Source organism: Vicia villosa, linkage group LG3, assembly GCF_029867415.1.
Source record: "Vicia villosa cultivar HV-30 ecotype Madison, WI linkage group LG3, Vvil1.0, whole genome shotgun sequence".
Taxonomy (NCBI): Eukaryota; Viridiplantae; Streptophyta; class Magnoliopsida; order Fabales; family Fabaceae; genus Vicia; species Vicia villosa.
In genome coordinates, this window is record NC_081182.1 from 55503755 (window position 1) to 55524227 (window position 20473).

The 20473-nt window shown below is 30.8% G+C and overlaps 3 protein-coding genes across 3 annotated transcripts; 1 reads left to right on the forward strand and 2 right to left on the reverse strand.

Annotated features, from left to right (window-relative positions):
• Positions 1 to 9883: 9883 nt before the first annotated feature.
• On the reverse strand, positions 9884 to 10267 carry LOC131658090 (uncharacterized). Its single transcript, XM_058927424.1, has one exon. The coding sequence runs from the start codon at positions 10265 to 10267 to the stop codon at positions 9884 to 9886; it is 384 nt and encodes a 127-aa protein (XP_058783407.1).
• A 71-nt stretch (positions 10268 to 10338) lies between these two features.
• Positions 10339 to 11334, reverse strand: LOC131658091 (uncharacterized). Its single transcript, XM_058927425.1, has 2 exons — positions 10946 to 11334; positions 10339 to 10891 (listed from the first exon to the last, which is right to left on the reverse strand). Exons 1-2 carry the CDS (start codon positions 11332 to 11334, stop codon positions 10339 to 10341), a joined length of 942 nt encoding a protein of 313 aa, XP_058783408.1.
• A 6192-nt stretch (positions 11335 to 17526) lies between these two features.
• LOC131658092 (uncharacterized) lies at positions 17527 to 19834 on the forward strand. The gene is made up of 3 exons (XM_058927426.1): positions 17527 to 17595; positions 18461 to 18499; positions 18722 to 19834. Exons 1-3 carry the CDS (start codon positions 17527 to 17529, stop codon positions 19832 to 19834), a joined length of 1221 nt encoding a protein of 406 aa, XP_058783409.1.
• The last annotated feature ends 639 nt before the right edge of the window (positions 19835 to 20473 follow it).

A 20473-nucleotide genomic window follows, 5' to 3' on the forward strand; every position in this document is an offset into this window, starting at 1 on the left:
TGATGAATTAATCCATAGTGTTGTCGTACACTAAATTAAGCCTATGTGAAGAAATCATTAGAATGTGAAAAAGAAAATCTCTCCTGTTAAGCAGTATTCTCCACTGGAGTTGTCATAAGTTCACCAATACTTAATCAACTCATATATTGTTCACATTAAATGACCTGAGAAACTAAATACACTGGGTTGTTACTCGAAGAAGTGTTTCATATTTGCTCATGATCATTAAATGTGTTATCAGGTGTAATAAGCTTTTTTTTAGAAAAAGAGCTGTGACAAGCTTCATGATCAGTATTCAAGAAGAAGACAAGCATTGAAAGAAGCAATTCAAAATAGAGTCATTGCTCTAAATCTGCTTGAAAAGGAAAGGAATATGGTCTTACAAGAAGGAATTAATTTCAAGAGGTGAAGCTCTAATCTCCTTACTTTGATAAGAAAAGACCAGACTGAAGGAAGCAATCAATACAAGAGCTGTTGCTCTAAATCTGCTTTCAGAAGATGAAGATCAAATCAGAAGCAATCAACAATAGAGTTGTTGCTCTAAATCAGCTTAAGAAGATTTGAAAACAAAGATCAGCATGAAGAAGCACTTAGCATTAGGAGTTGATGCTTATATTCTGCTTAACTACAAACATGCAAGGATCTCATCCAGAAGTTGAAGATAAGAAGACTACAAGATATTTTGGTTCTTGTAATAATATGTAACAACACATAGAGTTGTTGCTCGTAGTGTGTTATATCTTAGAAACTTTTGATAGGATGTTTAGGCACCAGAAGTGACATCTAGTCAGTGTGTCATAAACAGATGTACTTAAGAACATGAGAAATCTGCTTGGATAAGAAGCACTCATGAAATCTCCAGAAGATGCCTTGAGCGACCAGTTAAGGTCAGACGCTTGAGAAGACAATTGGCTGAGGTCATTGTGGAAATCTCTTGGAGACCAAGTGAAGGTCAGGAGTCCAGGAGTCAATGGATGTTATATCTCGTGGAGATCACTGAATAATCCATTATAGTTAGTCACGAGCAGTTGGCTTGTGCAGGTTTAGTCACAGCGGGTAGCCTGTGCATGGTTCCTGAGTCAATGGACGTTATATCTCGTGGAGATCATTGAACGGGTCATTATCCAGATGGTTAGTCACAGCAGTTGGCTGTGTAGGTTGTTAGTCACGACGGAGGATCGTGCAGTTGTAATCAAGATTGGTTATAGTGGATTAAGACCTCTGGATAGAGGAAAATCACCTGAAGAAGGTGGACTGGAGGTAGCCTTATTCAGAAGGTGAACCAGGATAAAAATGAATGTGTCTTTTACTTTCTGTACTATTCGTTTTAACTTAGAACATTCAAGCAAAAGCCCTACAGAACTGTACTGAGCAAGTCAGAAGTTCTGATATCCTTTAGAAGTTAAAATGAAACATCTCATTGGTTATGTAGTTCTACATCTTCATGCTTCCGCAACACCAAAAGCATAATCCAATAGATGATCAAACGAAAGAAAGAAAAGACGTTAAAAAGAAAGGGAATTTTAATCTGGTAAAGAACACAATTCAACCCCCTCCCCTTTCTTGTGTTTTTCTCCACCTTCACTAACAACATGAAATTCATAAATTTCTCATCAAACCCCAATTCATGCAATTATTCCAAATTCTCCTACCCCAAGTTCCTATCTATGAAACTCACCTTGTAGATGAAGAAGATGCCACTGAAATAGAAGATAGGTGATGAGAGATCTGCATCTTGGATGAGTTCTTGATGCTTGCAAGATCAAATGTTGAAGTTGGAGTTGAACTTCCTCTTCTTTCACGTTTCTTCTTCTTTCCTTTCCAAGAGTTTGTTTTGGCAAAATGAAAGAATGAGGTTTGCATCGAAACAACCCGTTAAGTTGCTCATTTAATTGATACAAAGACAATAATGCCCTTTAACTATGCAATATTTATCGGTTTTCCATTTAGTCCAAATCCAACTATTCTCATGTTTAGCAAAAAATGGGATGTTACAAAATCAACGGTTGATACAATTATTTTTATAAACGTGGGTAAGTTACAATATTTTTATAAACGGGAAAAAGTCAATTGTTGATATTTTTTTATAAATGGAAATAAGTTTCAAATATTTTTATAAATAGATACACGGGTTCTAAAACCTTGCCCCTGCCCTGCAAAACCATAGATGCGGGGTGTGGCAGACACGCGGTCATTGCACCTTTTATGAATGGAAAAAAGTCAGTTGTTGATACAATTATGTCTCTGTGTGAAGTGTAATACACCGTATACTCATATATTCTTCAATGTCATTTTTATGTATATCCTGACAACTACATCCTAATAAATTAAATTAATATTTATATGACAATCATCATTCAAGGCACTTTTTCTCTTAATTAGTATATATCGACTTTGTGCGACCCGTGCGAATGCACGGGTTGTTGTTGTTATTGCATTCCTTCATATTTGATGTTCAACTATGAAATTTGTATAATGGAGATGCTTACATCTGAACTAGGGTGTGCAAAAATATGGTTAATTGAACAATATTCCTAATCTGAACTGCATTGAACCATAAAAAAACTTGAACCATTTAAATGGTTAATGAACTAGACCATATATTATAGTTGTTGAAGCAATAATCACCCGCATTAATGGAGGAATTTGGGATTCCCTTCATAATGAGTGATAGTAGTAACCTTCGATGTCACCCATTAAGAAGGTCGTAACCCCTGTAACGGCAGAGACCCTTCACATATAGGTAACTGTCGTGGTCGAATAGGATGGACGATTCTGGCCTTATTTGGAGCAATGTCTGCCGAGTTGGAGATCATAGGTTGGCCGACTTGAAGGGTCGTCTACCTACTTGATGGTTCCAAAGGTTAATCCTAATTTCTATCTGTTTTGTTCTAAGTTCACTTCCTCTATCTTGTGTCGGTTTGCTTGATAGGCCTAAACATTTCAAATATGTACAAGTGGAAACTCTCAAGACCAATTTTTAAGGAGAGGAGTAGGTCTTTTTGTTTTGACCGAAGTTGTCAAGGATGTATATTAATTAATAATAGTTTTTGATAACTTAATATGAATAAAATATAAAAGATATTGTGTTAACATATATAAATGTCTAATATCAAAGGCGGTTCTACTTATGTTAAGTTGAGGTGATTTTATTTTTTTGTTAGAATTTATTCTCTTAGTTGCAATGCCAATCTTATCGAGTATATCGACTCTTTTGTGGAATCAATTAGAGAGCGTGAAAATTTTCTGCCTTAAAATTGAGTTCTACATTGATCCTTATGATGGTGAAATAGGAACACTTCGTGACAAAATACTCATATGGATGGAATATGCTGGTGCGCATGGAATGCAAAATCTTCGTCTCCATGTAGAAGACTGTAGAAGTAATAATAATAATTTTCTATTTAGCATTGTTGCACCTTCAAGTATATTTACCTGCACAACACTAGTAAGCCTTGATCTCTATAAGTTATGGCTGAAGAATTTCTGTCTTTCTTCTAATACATTTGGATTAGGGTTTTTCCTTTAATCCAAATCATCGAAATTTTATATTGAAAATAAGTAATGTAGATTTGTATTCTCTTCCGAAGGAGACTATTGAAGAGTTTAAAAAAACTAAGGTTACCAAACTTGATTACAGCAAGTATATTCCATAGTATCTGGCCGGGTTTTTCACTGGAAGCACTATCTAGTGCTAAGTCATTGCGCTTATATACGTTTAAATACCTCAATCCAAAAAATGTATGTTTTTATGATATTCCTGATCATTGCTACCAACTCATATAATAAATAATGTTTTTTTTAAAAAAAATAATTGGTTCAGGCAATCTGAGTCCAAATTATTATATTTCGATCTTTCAAAATTTATGGAATTCGAGAGTTACGATTGGCTAATACGAATACTCAACCATTTCCCTGAGCTTGAGAGTAAGAATTCTTGCTCAGGTTTGTTAAACTTAACAATCATAATTTATTTACGGATAAATCTTATGAAATTATTATTAATGAATATTAAATTTGAAAAAATAATTTAAGTATTATAATATTAAATATTAATAAAAGTTGGAAAAAAACACCAAAGAATAAAAATCATTTAGATATTTAGATGTGACAGTTCTTAAAATATCATAAAATATAAATTGAAATGGTTCAAAATTCAAAATATGTACCGATAGAAAAGAAAAAAAATTAAAATCAATAAAGTTAAAAGATATTTAAAATTTGTAACCAAAAAAATCAAAAATTAACAAATATAATTAGAAAAGTAAAAAATATTTTAAAAATAAATACTATTAAAAAATTTAAAAATAAAAACAAAAAATAATAAAAATTATTTGGTGTGACAAATAATAAAAGAAAGTTGGGGTGCTGTAACACAACAACATACATTTAAAAAGAGAAAATTAAACAATTTTATTTTGTTTAATAGTAGTAATAATAATGACAATTATTATTATTATTATTATTATTATTATTATTATTATTATTATTATTATTATTATTATTATTATTATTATTAGAGAAAGTGGATTATGAAAATCGATTGTGGTGTGAGGTTTATATTGAAAGATAGAACTAAGGGTATGTTTGGATTGGTATATTTGGATTGATAAAATAGGATGGAATGGAGCGGAATGAAATGGAATAAGTTTATGTTCTATCTTTTGGATCGGTTAAAAACGGATGGAATAAAGTGGTATCGGATGGAATGCATCCCATCATATTCCATCACTTTCCATCATTTTTTGTACCTCCAATTTGGGTGGAATGAAAAAATTACTCTATTCTATTATGAAGTATCCAAACAATAAAATGACGTATTTATTTCATTTCACTCCGTTCCGCTCTATTCCATCCCGCTCCGCTCCGTTCTTTTTATTATATCCAAATATAGCCTAAAAAAATTAGTAAAGTGGCGGATAGAAATATATCATTCCTTTATAAATCAAAGGATCTTGATTTTATATATCTTAAAAACAAAATTCAAAATAATTATTAAATACCAGTATTATATTATGAGTTTTTTTTGTTAAAACATAAAGTTAACTGTTTTTTGATCTCCAAGATAAATAAAAATTAACCAAATCATGGCAAATTTGATAAAAACATAAAGTTTGTAAATGTTTTTTTGATCAGCAATGTAAATAAGAATTAAACAAATTATGATAAATTTAATTAAAAAATGATGAAAAATTTGATAAAAACAAAAAAATATATATATAATAAAAAATGAAATAAGACATTAAAATAGAAACAAACAGTAGGAGAAGTAAGTAAAAATTTGAATTGTAATACAATAATTTGGTGAAAGAGGATATTGAAATATGAGTTAAAAGGTAGTGCACTGACAGTGTAAAATAGTTTTACACTGTCATTCAATAGAAAACCATCAATTTGTCATGTCATTAAATAATTTTTTAAATTAAAAAATAATTTAATTGGATACATGGTGGTGATTGGTTGACAGTGTAAAACTATTTTACACTGTCAGTGCATCACCCCTTTTGTCTTGAAATATTATTAAAACAAACCTTTAAATTTAAGCTTTTTCAACCATAGCATTATAAAAAAGAAGCCTCTTTGTCAAAGTACCTAGTACCTACAAATAAATTAAAACATTTACAATGGCGTGAAGAGTAAAATATTGTGACCTACAAATAAAACATTTACCAATGGCATGAAGAGTAAAATATTGTGATTGAGATGAAATACGAATGAGAAATGCTAGTAACACTCTCTTTTTAACACTCTCTACAACATTCACTTTCTTATTGGTTAAAACATGTGTGAGTCCTACCACTTCATGTGAGATCTATTTCCAAAGTGAGGGACCCACACATATTTCAACCAATAAAAAAGTAAATATTTGAGAGAGTGTTGAAAAGAGAGTGTTGCTAGCACTCCTCAATACCAATAAAGAAGTTAAGAGTGAGATTCAATAGCATGAGAAAAGTAAAATTTTGTGCAATTATTTATAAAAGGGAATAATGGTGTGAACGGGTGGGGTGAGCGGGACTAATGGTGTGATGGGAATAATAGATTAATTTAGAATTAGAATATATTATAATTTTTACGAAGGGTTTTAATTAGGGGTGGCAATACGGGCCCGGCCCGCGGGAAAAGCCCGTTTTACCCGTATTTTTTCGCGGGGCGGGGCAAGGTTTTAGGCCCGCTCTCTTTCATGTGCCCGCCCCGCCCCGCCCCGTTTTTTTGCGGGCTTTTGCGGGCATGAGCTTTTTCATACAATTTTACTATTTTTAGGCCTAAAAGGTTAAATGCCCGCGGCCTTTCCCCGCCCCGCCCTCACTTTTTTGCGGGGCGGGGCAAGGTTTTAGGCCCGCACTCTTCAATATGCCCGCCCCGCCCCGCCCCGTTTTTTCGCGGGCTTTTGCGGGGCGGGCCTAAACGGGGCGGGCATGCCCGTTTGCCACCCCTAGTTTTAATATGCGATGTGATTTTTATTAATAAAATAGTAATAATTTAAAAATTTGCCGATAGCTAAATATATTAGATGGAGTTAGTGGTAGTAGTGGGATAGTTATTTATTTATTGTTTTGAAATAGTTTGAATTAAAATACTTGTTTAGCTATTTTTAAGTCAATATTATTTATTGATTAGTTATTATTAATGAATAATTTAGAGTAATAGTGGAATGGTAACCGTAATAATTAGGAGTTACGGTGAAATTGGATATTGTTTTTTGAGAACTTTAATATATAAGATTTTAGGTAATAGTGGAATGGTAACCGTAATAATTAGGAGTTAGGGTGAAACTGAAAATTGTTTTTTGAGTGTCGTAGTTTTTAGGTATATTTAAATTAATAATTATTGATAATAATTAAAATAAAATGAATAACAATATGTAAGAAGTTAGTGGGATAAAACAAACAAATAAATAATATTTAGAAGGGAAATGAAATTTTGGCGAAAGTGACATTATGCTAGCAAAATATATTTTGAAGGAGGGAAAGAATTTACGAAAAATGAAGATTAGAGGGGTAAAAAACAATTACCGAATAAGACATGATTTGTCTGAATGCGACAAGGCCTCTAAAACATGTCAATTCCATTTTTATTAATAATATATAGACATGAATTCTTATTAATATTCAGCTACTAACAAATCCGTGCATATACACGAGTTCTGGTTCGATACGCACATTTATTTATTTAATATATTTAATTTAAATAAAAAATAAAATTTGAATAAAAAAATTTAGATCATAAATAACATTTTTCGCATATAAAAATATTTAAATTAATAATAATAATTTTTTTCCAGTATACAAATATTATTTATGTTTAGGTTTCATTTAGAAAAATATCTGGATCAATCCTAAATTTTCATATATAAAAATATTTAAATTAATAATAGATTTTTTTCTCGTATACCATATTTGAATCAAATTTTTTTGGATCACAAATACCATTTTTCATATACAAAAATATTTAAATCATTAACAGATTTTTTTCATATACAAATATTATTTATGTTTAGGTATCATTTAGAAAAATATCTGAATCAATTGAAAATTTTCGCATATAAAAATATTTAGATCAATAATAGTTTTTTTTTCCGTATACCTTTTTTGATTATAATTTTTTCCGATCATAATTACCATTTTTCATATAAAAAAATATTTAAATCATTAATAGATTTTTCCCATATACAAATATTATTTATATTTAGGTATCATTTACATAAAAATATTTAGATCAATAATAGTATTTTCCCGTGTATCTTTTTTGAATAAAATTTTTTTGGATCATAAATATCATTTTTCGTATATAAAAATATTTAGGTCAATAATAGACTTTTTCCGGTATACAAATATTATTTTTGTTTAGGTATCATTTACAAAAAAAATTCCCGTATACAAAAATATTATTATTATTATTATAATTATTATTATGTGTTGTAGGATAATAAATTCCTATTCACGTGGTTAATAGAATAAAATATAATATTTTTATATATTTTAAATCATTTTTAAATTAAAATTTTTATGTTAACAATAATTTAATTTACTAAAAAGTATGGTGCATCGCATGGTAGACGGCTGGTGAATATTTATCTATTATGTATATATTGTTTTATTAGCTTCATTAAATTGTTATTTTTTAATTAAAATTTTTTAGATCAAAATATTCAATGTTATATTAAATGTGACACTTCAACAAAAATTCAAAATAGCCTAACATAATTTTTCATCTAATCCAACACAAATCAAAATAATCTAACATGATTTTGTTGTTGTTAAGTTCTTCCTTTATTTGTGATATACTACCTCCTCCATAAATATTAAATAACTCTCCAAAAACATCTGGAAATTTCTCAACCAACCCCATACCCCTCTTACACACTACCTAATTGACCATTTTGCCCTCGTACTTCCGTAGATGTATCTCCGAAAGCATCCCTTTTTTTGTTTAACGTTGTTCTGTTCCATAGATGCACCTACGGAAGTCTTTCATATGTGCATCTATGGAATCAGCCCAGACCTAGTAAACTATAATAGAGACATTTCTAACCATAAAACACATTGCATTGATTCATTGATTAATAGATATTACAACGAAATTTCAAACAGAAAATTAAGAAAACTAAGAGATCTAAGAAATTACAACAGTTAAAACAATGTCATCTAATCCATGCATCATTTGAATGCAATCCATGTCGAATTTCACTTCAACCCACCAACGTTATGTTTTTCCGGTCGCAAACGACGTACTTGTTCTAAGTCTCTGGATCATTTTGATTTCTTCTCCGGGCTTGTACTCCCGCTCTAAAAAAGACATGATAGTCCTCTTGAGTTGGTCGAAGGAATGGATATTCCAAAACTTCACCGGCACGGGTGGTTTGACGGGAGAGAAAATGACATGCCTATCCCTTTTGCGATATTCCGGTTCAGCATCGGGACACTTCATTAATGTTAGGTGACATTCATCTGGCCTAATCCGAGACATTTTTGTGTTTGTGTTTAGGGTTTGTGCTTGTGTGTAATGCAAACCTATAAACTCCAAATTTATAGAAGCCTTTGGAGAATATGGACCACATAATGTCTGTCATAGAGCGTTCCGTAGATATATCCACGGAAGGTTCATACGTAACAACTTTTCGTATATGCATCTACGGTAAAGACCTATAATTTTCTTTGTAATACCTTTCCGTAGATGGATCTACGGAAGTTTCCCTGCTATTTTTTTAGCAGAACAGAAAGCAGTAGGCAGCAGAATTTAGGATACAAACACACATAGAAACAAAACACACACACACACAAAAAGATTAAATTGCAATGTTATATATTGCATATATTACACTTTAAAACTAGATAAATACATGAAAACAACTATCGCCGGCTAAATCTGTTGGTGGTTCCAATTTTGACTTTTCCGCATTCGAGATTTTATCGATATTCCTCAATCTTTCGAATTCATGCATCCTATCAATAAATAAATCTGGCCACGTTTCGGCAAGTTCGGTATGATGAAGATTTTATTCCGGTGACGTAGGTGGTATGAGGCATCCCGGTTCAAGTAAACTTGTACAAAATGATGCGATTTGGCGAGCCATCCAACACATATAATACGAACAATTGGATTTGTAGGAGGTGCGGTGCGGAGCGGAAAAAAGGTTTTCGAAAAACCATAACGCGTCAAGTCAATACATACCATGTCATATGTGCATGCAATAAGATGTCCCATTTCCGTGAATCTCATTCAATGCAAAACCGGTGCGTAGGCATCCCCCCCCCCCTCCGGGAACAAGAGCTTCGTTGACTGATTGAAATTTGGTTTCGTCTCCAAATACTCGCGTGTACGAGTCTTTATAGTTCACCAACTCGTCAATAAGATCATGACGGACAAGCTCATGGGCATCCTCTCACTTACCAAGCAAACCCGATACGGGCCAAAATCCGCAATTACAGTCCCCCGCCACATTAACGATTCGGTCGATGTATTTATGCATAAAATTCGGCATCTCGTCAATGAATGGAATTTTTGGAGCAATTTGTACCTCTTCAATTGATGGAGCAATAGGTGTCGAAACTTGTGGTAGAATAGGTGTCGGAGGCGATTTGCTTAGGCGAGCTCCCTTGTCTGAACTCTTTTGAGATTTTTGCGATTTCGGAGTAGGTGAGTTAAGAAAGAGTTTGTCGACGTGCTCACAATATGAAGGAGACTGTGTTATCGAGTTGTCATTTGGCGTAGACTTCACTTTCTTCGGAGCACCTTTTGTCTTAACGGGTTGAGGTGGCGGTTTCATGTCAGTTGTTTCGGGAAATCCAATCCTCCGCAATTGTTCTTTGATGTATAACTTCGTGTTGTCATCAGCCTTCAAAAACCTCTCTTGTATCTCTCCAATTCGGAAATAATAGAGATATTTGAATCTTCTTCGACACAACCATCGTCATCAAAACTAAGTCTCTTCCAATGAGGAGTGATTTCATTCATTGTTATTGGCTCACATAATCTCACTTTTTTAGAAATAGCACAAGCACACGGGAGACCATGCATGATAGTAATAATGCAACCACACTTTGCGGTATCGCCATCAATTGTTTCACCTTGATTCTCCCTGTGAAAGATATAATTCAATCCGGCCCGAGACACATTGCCTATCAATTGAGAGTAAATAATGTTGTTCTTAAATCGATGCTCCAAAACCATAATGCTCCGACCGAACGGCGTTTGTATTTCGTTGTGTTGGTTCGAAATCATGTGATTTATGGTGTCCCATGCTTTACACAAATCACCCTTGCTATCACATAACCAATTTTTCAAAGTAGCATGTGCCGACTCAACTTTATTGGTGGTTGTATTCCCGAGGTGTCTGACCTTATCAGTCCGCAAACAATCAAACTTCTCCTTCACTTTGTCAAGAATGGTGCTTTCAATGTATTTCAATAAATCGGGATATTTTTCACATATTTTTTGAAATTACAATACAGCATCGGCATATAATTCTTTTGTCGACGAATTTGCAATACGAACCCTTGCATCCATTATTTGGTCAGCAATCACTCCGGGCTTCACCACTTTCCCACCTTCGGTCGCAACTTGTTTTCTCCCCACAGCGAGTTTAACCTTACTTCTCACATTACATAATATGTGATATCGAAAAAGTAATGTGTTTGAAGAAGGAAATACCTTTGCAACCGCATTCATCAAAGCGGGGTCGCAGTCCGTAACAATCGCATTAGGCATCTCAAATTGTTTTTTCAAAAGTGAGAGACACACCTCCAAGGCCCACCTAAAATTACCCTCTTTTTCACACTCCAAAAAAGCAAAACCAACGGCGAATGTCTTCTCGGTGGATGTAACACCGACCATATCGAATAATGGGAGTCAATACTTGTTGGTCTTGTAGGTAGAATCGAGAAGGAGCATAGTCGATAAAGTGATGAACAACTTTATGGAATCCGGATGAGTCCATAAAACATCTTGGACTGTAACCTCGTCATTGTAATATCTGTACCGCACCACGTATTTGTTATCATCCAACATTTTCAACAAATGTTACATATCGCTCCTATCTCCCCTACTAGCCTTTTTATTGTGGTACCGTTGATTATACACTTGCCTTATATTTGAAATGTTGTTGGGTTCCTTACTTTTCAATGTCGCAAGTATATTTTTCGGTTTAACAAAATTCAAGGGCATGTCTTTAATAGATTCCTTCTCAACCGGATTGAGCGGACATGCCACCAGATGGCCTTGTAATTTTGCGCACAAATCATGGTTATGCAAACTACAAACAAAAGAGCATCTCCACTCCGTGCTAGCCAACATGTAACAATGGATTTTAAATGGACACTCGCATTTTCTAGTCCATGTGTCGTCTATTTTAAAATTATTTAGAGGAGGATGGTATTTCCCGTTTCTTTCGCATAATATTGTTACAAACGGGTTTCTTCTTGCCGTACCATTATCCGATCTTCTTATCACCACACTAAAACCAATATTAGTTGCATTCCTACGAATCCATGTTAGCATGCTTTCACGATCATCAAAGTCTTACTTGCTACGAAAGTCACCTCCGACATCTACCATATTTGCGACTACCCCATCGATACTCGTAGCTACATCGACTAAAGTAGCTAATTCTCTTGAATATTATCGGGGTGCACCATACCTATTTTGTCAAAATCACACAGAATTACAAAATGCTAGAAAAAACTGTTGGGACTATTCCGTAGATGCATCTACGGAAGTGTTCATCTTCAACACGTTCTGTAGATGGATCTACGGAAGCGACGTAACTTTTTTGCAGAAAAGTTCATTGACAATGTGAACAATGTAGTGGTTGAAAGTGATTATTTACATGAAATTCAGACTCTTCTTGCTCCCTTTGATTTGTTGCACCAAAAAGTTTGAGTGTTGGAGTGAAATAAGGTATTGATGATGTAGGGTTTTTAGGGTCTGGATTATGATGAGTTTGGAGAAATGAAACAATGGGGGAGTGATCATGCTGGTTCAAACTATATTAGACCCTTCCGTAGATGCATCTACGGAACAATGTGTCACTAAGTTATTTCGCAGATGCATCTACGGATGCTTCCCTTAACATATTTTAATGTGTATTTTTTTCTCATATACACTATTTTATTACCTTTCCGTAGATGTATTTACGGAAGGAATCAAAAAAATTCAAAATATGGGGTGCTTCTGGATGTGGATCTACGGAAGCTGGAGGCAAAATTGAAATTTTGTGTGGTGTGTAAGATAACCATGGGGTGGGTTGAGAAACTTTTAAAATATCTACCAACCACCTCCACCAAATAATTAAGAATAAATTAATTTTTAAATTCCTCCCGACAGCCCCACACCCACCACATATAACTAAACCCTGTTTGAAACCACCAACTAAATAATACTCCATCCGTTTCTTTTTAAGTGTCGTTTTAGAGGAATTTTTTGTTTCTATTTAAGTGTCGTTTTATAGTTTAATGTTATAATTTGTCAATTATATCCTTACTTTCTTAATAAATTCCTTAATTAGTCATTGAAAAAATAGAGTGGTTATTGAATTTATTTGAAAAGAGAAAATAAATGAGGGTAATAGAAAAAACAACTTTAATATTCCACTATTTTGGTTGAAGAGTTTTTTGCTAAAATGACACTTAAAAAGAAACAGAGAGAGTAATTGTGAAATCAATTCCATTCACCCCATTACTCGCACTTATTCCTAATTATTCTCATTAGCAATAACTTGACAATTCTTTATAAAAACTAATTTATTTTCCATTAGAACAATTTGATTCTCATCTTTTATTTTTTATTATAACAATTTAATTCTCAAACTCACTGATGAATGACAATTTACAACTTATATCTCTATTATAACAATTTGTTTCTCAGCTAACTGATGCATCACAATTCTGTCTAATATTAAAGAGGATTATAAAAATCGATTAAAAAAGATTACAATTGAATTATTTCATTCTCTTTTCTCTCTTTCTAAATAATTTGATTTTTGTTTTTTATTCTTAACTTTCAAGTATATCCTTAACTATTTTTCTTTCTAATCTACTTAATATAAATTTAAGATTGTCATAATGACAACCCTAGACACATGTCATCCTAATAACATTTCTAAAACAAACTCTAGACACATATCATCGTATTAACTACTCTAACACCAACCATATTTCTAATTCTTTATCTTATGTACCATATAAAATTTATATATTTAATGAATAATATAAAATTTCAATCATATAAAATTTCAATTAATAATATAATAGTAGAAAAAATATTATTAACATTATTTTTATTTATATATATATATATATATATATATATATATATATATATATATATATATATATATATATATATATTAAAATAATATTTTAAATCGATCAAATAATAATAATATTTATATGTTTCAAAAATAACATAAATTCTAATTAATAATATAATAGTAGAAAAAAATTATTATTAACAATATTATTATTTTTATATATTATTAATAGTGATCTTTTGATTTCTAAGTCATCAAAATATTAATTATAGTTAAATTCCCAAGGCCGAATACCAAGATTTTAAAAAAATTGAGATATTTCTTCAACTTTTTCTATTCCATAACTACTTCATCACTCACTAAAAACCTTTATCCTTAAATAAACTAATAAAATTTCACTATTTTTTATTTTATTTCAATGTAATATTTATAAATATACAATTAAAATAATAAAAAAATCAATTATAATTATATACAATTAATGTAAAAAACAAATATATCTTAATTAAAATACAAGCATTTAAAAAAAAATATATATTAATAATAATCAACCTTCATATATAGTGTTGTAATTGTATTATAGAAAAATATAATATAGTTTTAGTGATTGTCAAAATAATTATCTAATAAGTTTGTATTATTTCTTATTTACTATTGTTAATTTCAAATGAGTATGTAATGTTTAACTTAAATAAAAGTAAAATGATTGAAAAAAAAATATAAGCTTATTTTAAAAAATTTATATTGTGATTTATATTTTTCAAAAAAAAAAATGTTTTTTTTTGTTACAAAATTTTCATAGTATTTAGATCAAGTAATATTAATTGAAGTTATAAAACTAATAATCATGTAAAAAAATGATAATGATAAGCATGTAAAAAATAATGATAATCATAAGAATAATAATCATGTAAAACAAATTAGTTAAGTTATAAGATTTAATATAGTATTAGAGGTGAGAATAATAAACGTTCCATAATAGAATGATATGGAAAGAAAGTATGATAGAATGCCAAATTTGCTATATCATCTCACGTAAGATTGAAGTTAATTTCACATAATATTTCTTTTTTATCTTACTATTCACATGTTAACAACCAATTGTTATATCAAGTTCAATTTTTAATTTTGCCTAAAAAAAATGAAAGTAAAAGAATTTTTTTAATAACTTTTATTAATCAAATGATGATACAATTCATACTTAAGATTTTATTTAGTTCGTGTAGTTTTCTTAGTAGTTGAAGCCTATAATAGTAAAGTTTTTTTTTTTGATTATAGTTATTTTTACTTTTTCAAATCTAAAAAAGAAAAAATATTAAAATTGTATAGTATTTAAAAATCTACTTAATATAAATTTAAGGTTGTCATGATGACAACCCTAGACACAACTTTAACCCTAATGTTGATGTGACATTATATTAGAATTTTCATTTTTTTTAGTTTTTATATTGATTTTAACGGAAATGATTTTTATTCAAAAATAAGGTAAGCCCTTTCGAGAAGTAGTCAGTTTACAAAAATGTAGAATACTTAGCTTGATATGGTTTGAAAAAATTAAATAAATTGGTCGTTTGAAAATAAAATTAATAGAATTTAATATTTATATAATTCAATTAAAAATATGTTTATTTGCTAAGATTGAAGTTAGTTAATACACTATATTCATTATAATATATAAATATTAAAAACAATACAAAAATGCGTTTACAATTACTGTTAAACAAAATTTAAATAAAACACAAAAATTAAAAAAAAATATATTTCTAAATGAGTTTCACAATTTTTGTTTATAATAAAAAAATTCATTATTCTGTTTTAATAAAATCTCTAAACTTTAATTAAAATATTTTGGATATACTTTCATTTACTCTTACACTCTACATTATGTATATTTTATTAAAAATATAACTCTCAAATAACTTTTTTGTTATTTTTTGTTTCTATAACAAAAAAAAATAAAAAAATGTATTCAAATTAAAAATACGTATAGATATTGAACAATAAACATATATTATTATAATGATGACAAAATTAAAATTCTGCATAAAAATATTATGTTAAATTCCTATAATAACTTAAATTGATAATAAAATGGTACCCTGTTAAATATTTTTATGGTGTATAGTTTAGTTTGTGATGTTTTTTTATAATGACAAAATTTATTAACCCTTTCAATTTTGTCAATTAATACAAAAAAAAATTATTCAATATAAATATGTCTTATCTACCACTCCAAAGTCCAACCTACATGAAAATGAGATATTTTTTTTCTTTTATATTGATATTTTTATTACTTTTTAATTCTCACTAATGTTTTAATTATCTTTTGATTTATGTTGTAGGCTAATGATCCTTTATTTATGTTATATGCCATTGACTCAACTTAATCTTTGTATCAATTATTTTAAAAAAAATTCATTATTATTATAATAGTCCGTATTAAAATTTTTTAACATATATTTTATCCTTAGCTAAGATTGAAGTTAATGGATAAATTGTATCAAATTTTCAAATGACTTACAAATTTAGGTTTTTAATTTTTAATGTGAAAAAATATTTAAATATCTTAAAGAAAAATGTGAAACTTAATTTAGTCATTGAAAAAGAATAAAATTATTCTATTCTTAAAAATATTAAACTATAACAAAATAATCTATACGTTTTATTTGATTGGTGAAAGAAAGAAAAAGAAATAGTAGATTTTATTAAAATAAATTTTAAATATAGTTTAGTTAATCAATTTTTGCAATAAACTAGATAATCTTAAAGTAGATAATTCATTTTATACAAATAATAATTTTTATTCTTTAATGCATCAATTTTTAAAATATATTTTTTCATATTTAATAACTACTTCAGCACTCAACTTACAATAATAATAATTAATAATAAATTATAATTAATAAAAACCATTATTGTATATATAAATACGTACTTGATAAAGGAATTTTACATATTTATACTATACATTTTGGCTTTATGCTATAATAAACAATAGGGTAAGATATAATATGGTATACCAAAATAAAATAAAAAATCTAGAGAATATATGATTTAAAACTTTTTTTGGACATCACATTGAATAACAAAAATGTTCCTCCTTCTCACTCTATGCTCATCTGGAGAATTACTCATGACAAAATGCCTACTGATGAGCATTTGATGGTTAGAGGTTTTCAAATTCCCTCTATGTGTGTGTTGTGCCGTAAATGTTCTAAAACAACATCTCATGTTTTTTTCCACTGCTAGTTTGTTTCTAACATTTGGAATTGGCTTTTGCAAAGACTGCAATTTGCTGGTCATGTTAATTGTCTTCAAGATTGTTCCAACTTGATTAATACTTCGTGGTCTCAACAGGCTAAGGATGTGGCTATTTCATGTATCTGCAGTGTCTTTTACCATGTTTGGCGTGCTAGAAATCAAAGGTTGTTTGGAGGAAAATTGATTCATTGGAAAACTTGTATTAGTAGCATCATCTCTCGGGCAAAGATGGTTGGGAACAACACTACAAACTGTTCAAGTAATAACATTAACAGTTTCTTCATTCTCAAAAGCTTTGATGTTAACATATTGCCTAGAAATCCAATGCTTCTTCTTGAGGTTTTGTGGAATCCTCCTCCTCTTGGCTGGATTAAAGTGAACGTTGATGGCTTAGCTAGAGGATCTCCTCCCTTGATCGCGTGTGGGGGCATTTTCTGCAATCATCTTGCTATGCATTTGGGTAGCTTTTGTGACTTCATGGGGGAAGGGGTGCTCTCTTGGCTGAGTTATGGGCAGTAATGGTGGCTCTTGAGAAAGCAAAAGATTTGGGCTATGATAAACTTTGGATGGAGACTGATTGCAAGACGGTAGTGCAAGCTTTTTCTAATTTTTATATTGTTCCTTGGAAGATTAGATCTCATTGGCTTTGGTGTATTGAATATACTCGCTCGATCGAGTTTATGATCTCTCATGCTTTTAGAGAAGTCAATTTTTGTGCTGACTTCCTTGCGAATTTAGGCTTGTCATTAGGAAGTTTTTATTGGTTCCCTTTTGTTCATTCCGTCCTTGTTAAGGATTACTTGTTAGACAAGGAAGATACCCCTATACTTAGAATTTGCTCTTAAGGGGTCTTGGCTTGGTCTCCCTTGTTTTTCTTGTTTTCCTTTTTATTTTATAATATTTTCAGCTTAAAAAAAATATAGAATAACAAAATTTCTTACATTTTATAATTATAGACTAAACACGAAAATAATAATTGAAATTTAGATTGATCTACACTTATATGTATTATGAATTTAATGATTAATCAAAAATATTATCTACAAATAATTTAATATAATATTTTTTATAATATTGCATTATTAACATAAATATGACAAGTTTTTAAATTTAAAGAACATAATTAAAATTTTATATATATATATATATATATATATATATATATATATATATATATATATATATATATATATATTAGTTATTAGAGTTCTCATATTTTTAGAGTTTTATTTATTTTTTTTTAATTTTAAAGCACGTTTAAGCATATGTTATAATTTATATATATAAATTATTAAGATAAAAATAACCAAACCCGTGCAACGCACAGGCCATTAATCTAGTTAGGATTATATTTGTTTTGTAGGTTTCAATTTTGCAGCATCATACAATATATTTTGGTATTACTTTTATTATTATTGATATTTCTAATTATGATTATGTTTGTTTTTGTAGGTTTACATTTTGCAGCATCATACAATAGTTTTTGTTTTTGTAGGTTTACATTTTGCAACATCATACAATAGTTTTTGTTTTTGTAGGTTTACATTTTGCAGCATCATATAATTATTTTTAATTACATTGTTTATTTGAGTTGTGTTCTTTTTTTTTTTTTATCTGAGTTGGATTAAATTCAAAATTTTAAATTCTTTTTTGTATTTATGTTATTGATATTTGAAGGATAATTATTATGTAAGTTTTTTATTTTTTTAATAGGCAAGACATCTTCATGGTAGAGTTGTCTGGTCCAAGGGTACCACGCCACTTACTGTTGTTAACCTGAAATCGAAGTTGTTGACCTTGTGGCCGACACTTGGAAAATGGGGCATCACATCCCTTGGAAAAGGTTTTTTCGAATTTGCTTTCTCCTCCCTGGAGGATGTTCAACGTGTGCGTTCTGTTAGTGCCTGGAATCTTCCCCAAGGGATTCTCAAACTCTTTCCCTGGACGAAAGACTTCACACCGGCGACTCTAAAACAAACTTCAGCGCAGGTTTGGATCCGGATTCATGGTCTTTCTCAGGAGTATTGGAGACCAAGAATCTTATTTGCCATTGCTAGTAGTATTGGAACACCAATTTGTATTGATTCAGCTTCAAGCAAATCGGCCTTTGAAAGACCTTTTGGTCACATTGTGAGGGTTCTAGTAGATCTAGACATGACTAAAGATCTGAGCTACAAAATCCTTGTTGAGAGGACAGGATTTGCTTTCTTCGTAGACATTGAGTATGAAAAACTCCCAGACTTTTGTAGTTTCTGCACTTGTATTGGGCACTCTATAGACAACTGTAAAAGGAAAGAACATCAAAGTTTGTTAGGCAAGGATGGTGAGAAGAAACGCAATAAAGAGCCTCTTGTTGGGGGGACACTGAAAGCAACTGAAGTGGTGAATGTCAATGAAACCCCTACCGTTAATGCTGAAGCTGAAATTCCAGAAGCACTGGGGCACTTGGCTGGTGAGACTTCTAAGGATCAGTTGTTGGAAAAACCAAGGGAGGAAGCGAATCATGGAAATGCCTTGGTAGTTAATGTTAACAATGCTTCAGCTTCAGAGGAGAATAAGTCTGATAGTGAATATGTGGATGCTACTCAAGTTGTAGAATTTGTTCCTGAGACTCAAATTGATCCAGCTCATAAAGAAGTAGTTACTAATTTTTTGCAAGCCTCATGGGACAACATGGCAGATCTTGAAAAGGATGATGATCATGGAGTTGATTTGTTCCCTCACAAGGATTTCCAACTGGTCTTCAACAAGAAGAAAAGAAACAAGAAAGGAGCAATTACAAGCAACACTAGACCTAGTTCTAGTCTCAAAAATCTTACATTATGAAGTGCATCTTCTGGAACATTCGAGGGATTGCCAACAATTCTTCCAGACTAGCCCTCAAAAAATTGATTCTTATTAACTCCCCTGAGTTTGTGTTTGTTGCTGAGCCTTGGATGAGCTTGGATAACTTTCCTCAGAGGTGGCTTTCCAGGTTTGATCTTAAGATTTTTGCTGTGAATAATAGAGGTGACATGCTTCCTAATATTTGGTGTATGTGTAAGTCTAACTATAATCCTGACATTTTACTGATTGATGACCAACATATTGACTTCACTATTAATATTAACAATAGTACTTATGGTTTCTCTGTGGTGTATGCTTCCACTAGTTACATTCACAGAAGGAATCTTTGGAATGCCCTTAGTTCTTGCCCTAGTAACATTCCTTGGACTTACTTAGGAGACTTTAATGCTATTGTGAGTGCTTCTGAATATAGAGGCAGTCACACCACTGCTAAAATTCCTATGAGAGAATTTTTACATTGGACTGACTCTAATCAACTTATACACATACCTACCCTTGGTAATGCCCTTACTTGGTGTAATGGTAGGCAGGGTAGACATAGGACTGAAAAAATGCTTGATAGGGTGATTGGTAATCTTTCTCTTATGGATAGTTGTCAATCTGTTGTGTGTAATACCC

Bases quoted from the DNA above. Each gene is read 5' to 3' on its own strand.
- LOC131658090 (XM_058927424.1), bottom strand. From the start codon at position 10,267: ATGAAACCGCCACCTCAACCCGTTAAGACAAAAGGTGCTCCGAAGAAA.
- LOC131658091 (XM_058927425.1), bottom strand. From the start codon at position 11,334: ATGGTCGGTGTTACATCCACCGAGAAGACATTCGCCGTTGGTTTTGCT. The intron at 10,892-10,945 runs GTAATTTCAAAA...ATACATTGAAAG, and splicing joins TTATATGCCGATGCTGTATT to CACCATTCTTGACAAAGTGA.
- LOC131658092 (XM_058927426.1), top strand. From the start codon at position 17,527: ATGGTGGCTCTTGAGAAAGCAAAAGATTTGGGCTATGATAAACTTTGG. The intron at 17,596-18,460 runs GTAGTGCAAGCT...TTGTTTTTGTAG, and splicing joins TGGAGACTGATTGCAAGACG to GTTTACATTTTGCAGCATCA. The intron at 18,500-18,721 runs GTAGGTTTACAT...TTTTTTTAATAG, and splicing joins ATACAATAGTTTTTGTTTTT to GCAAGACATCTTCATGGTAG.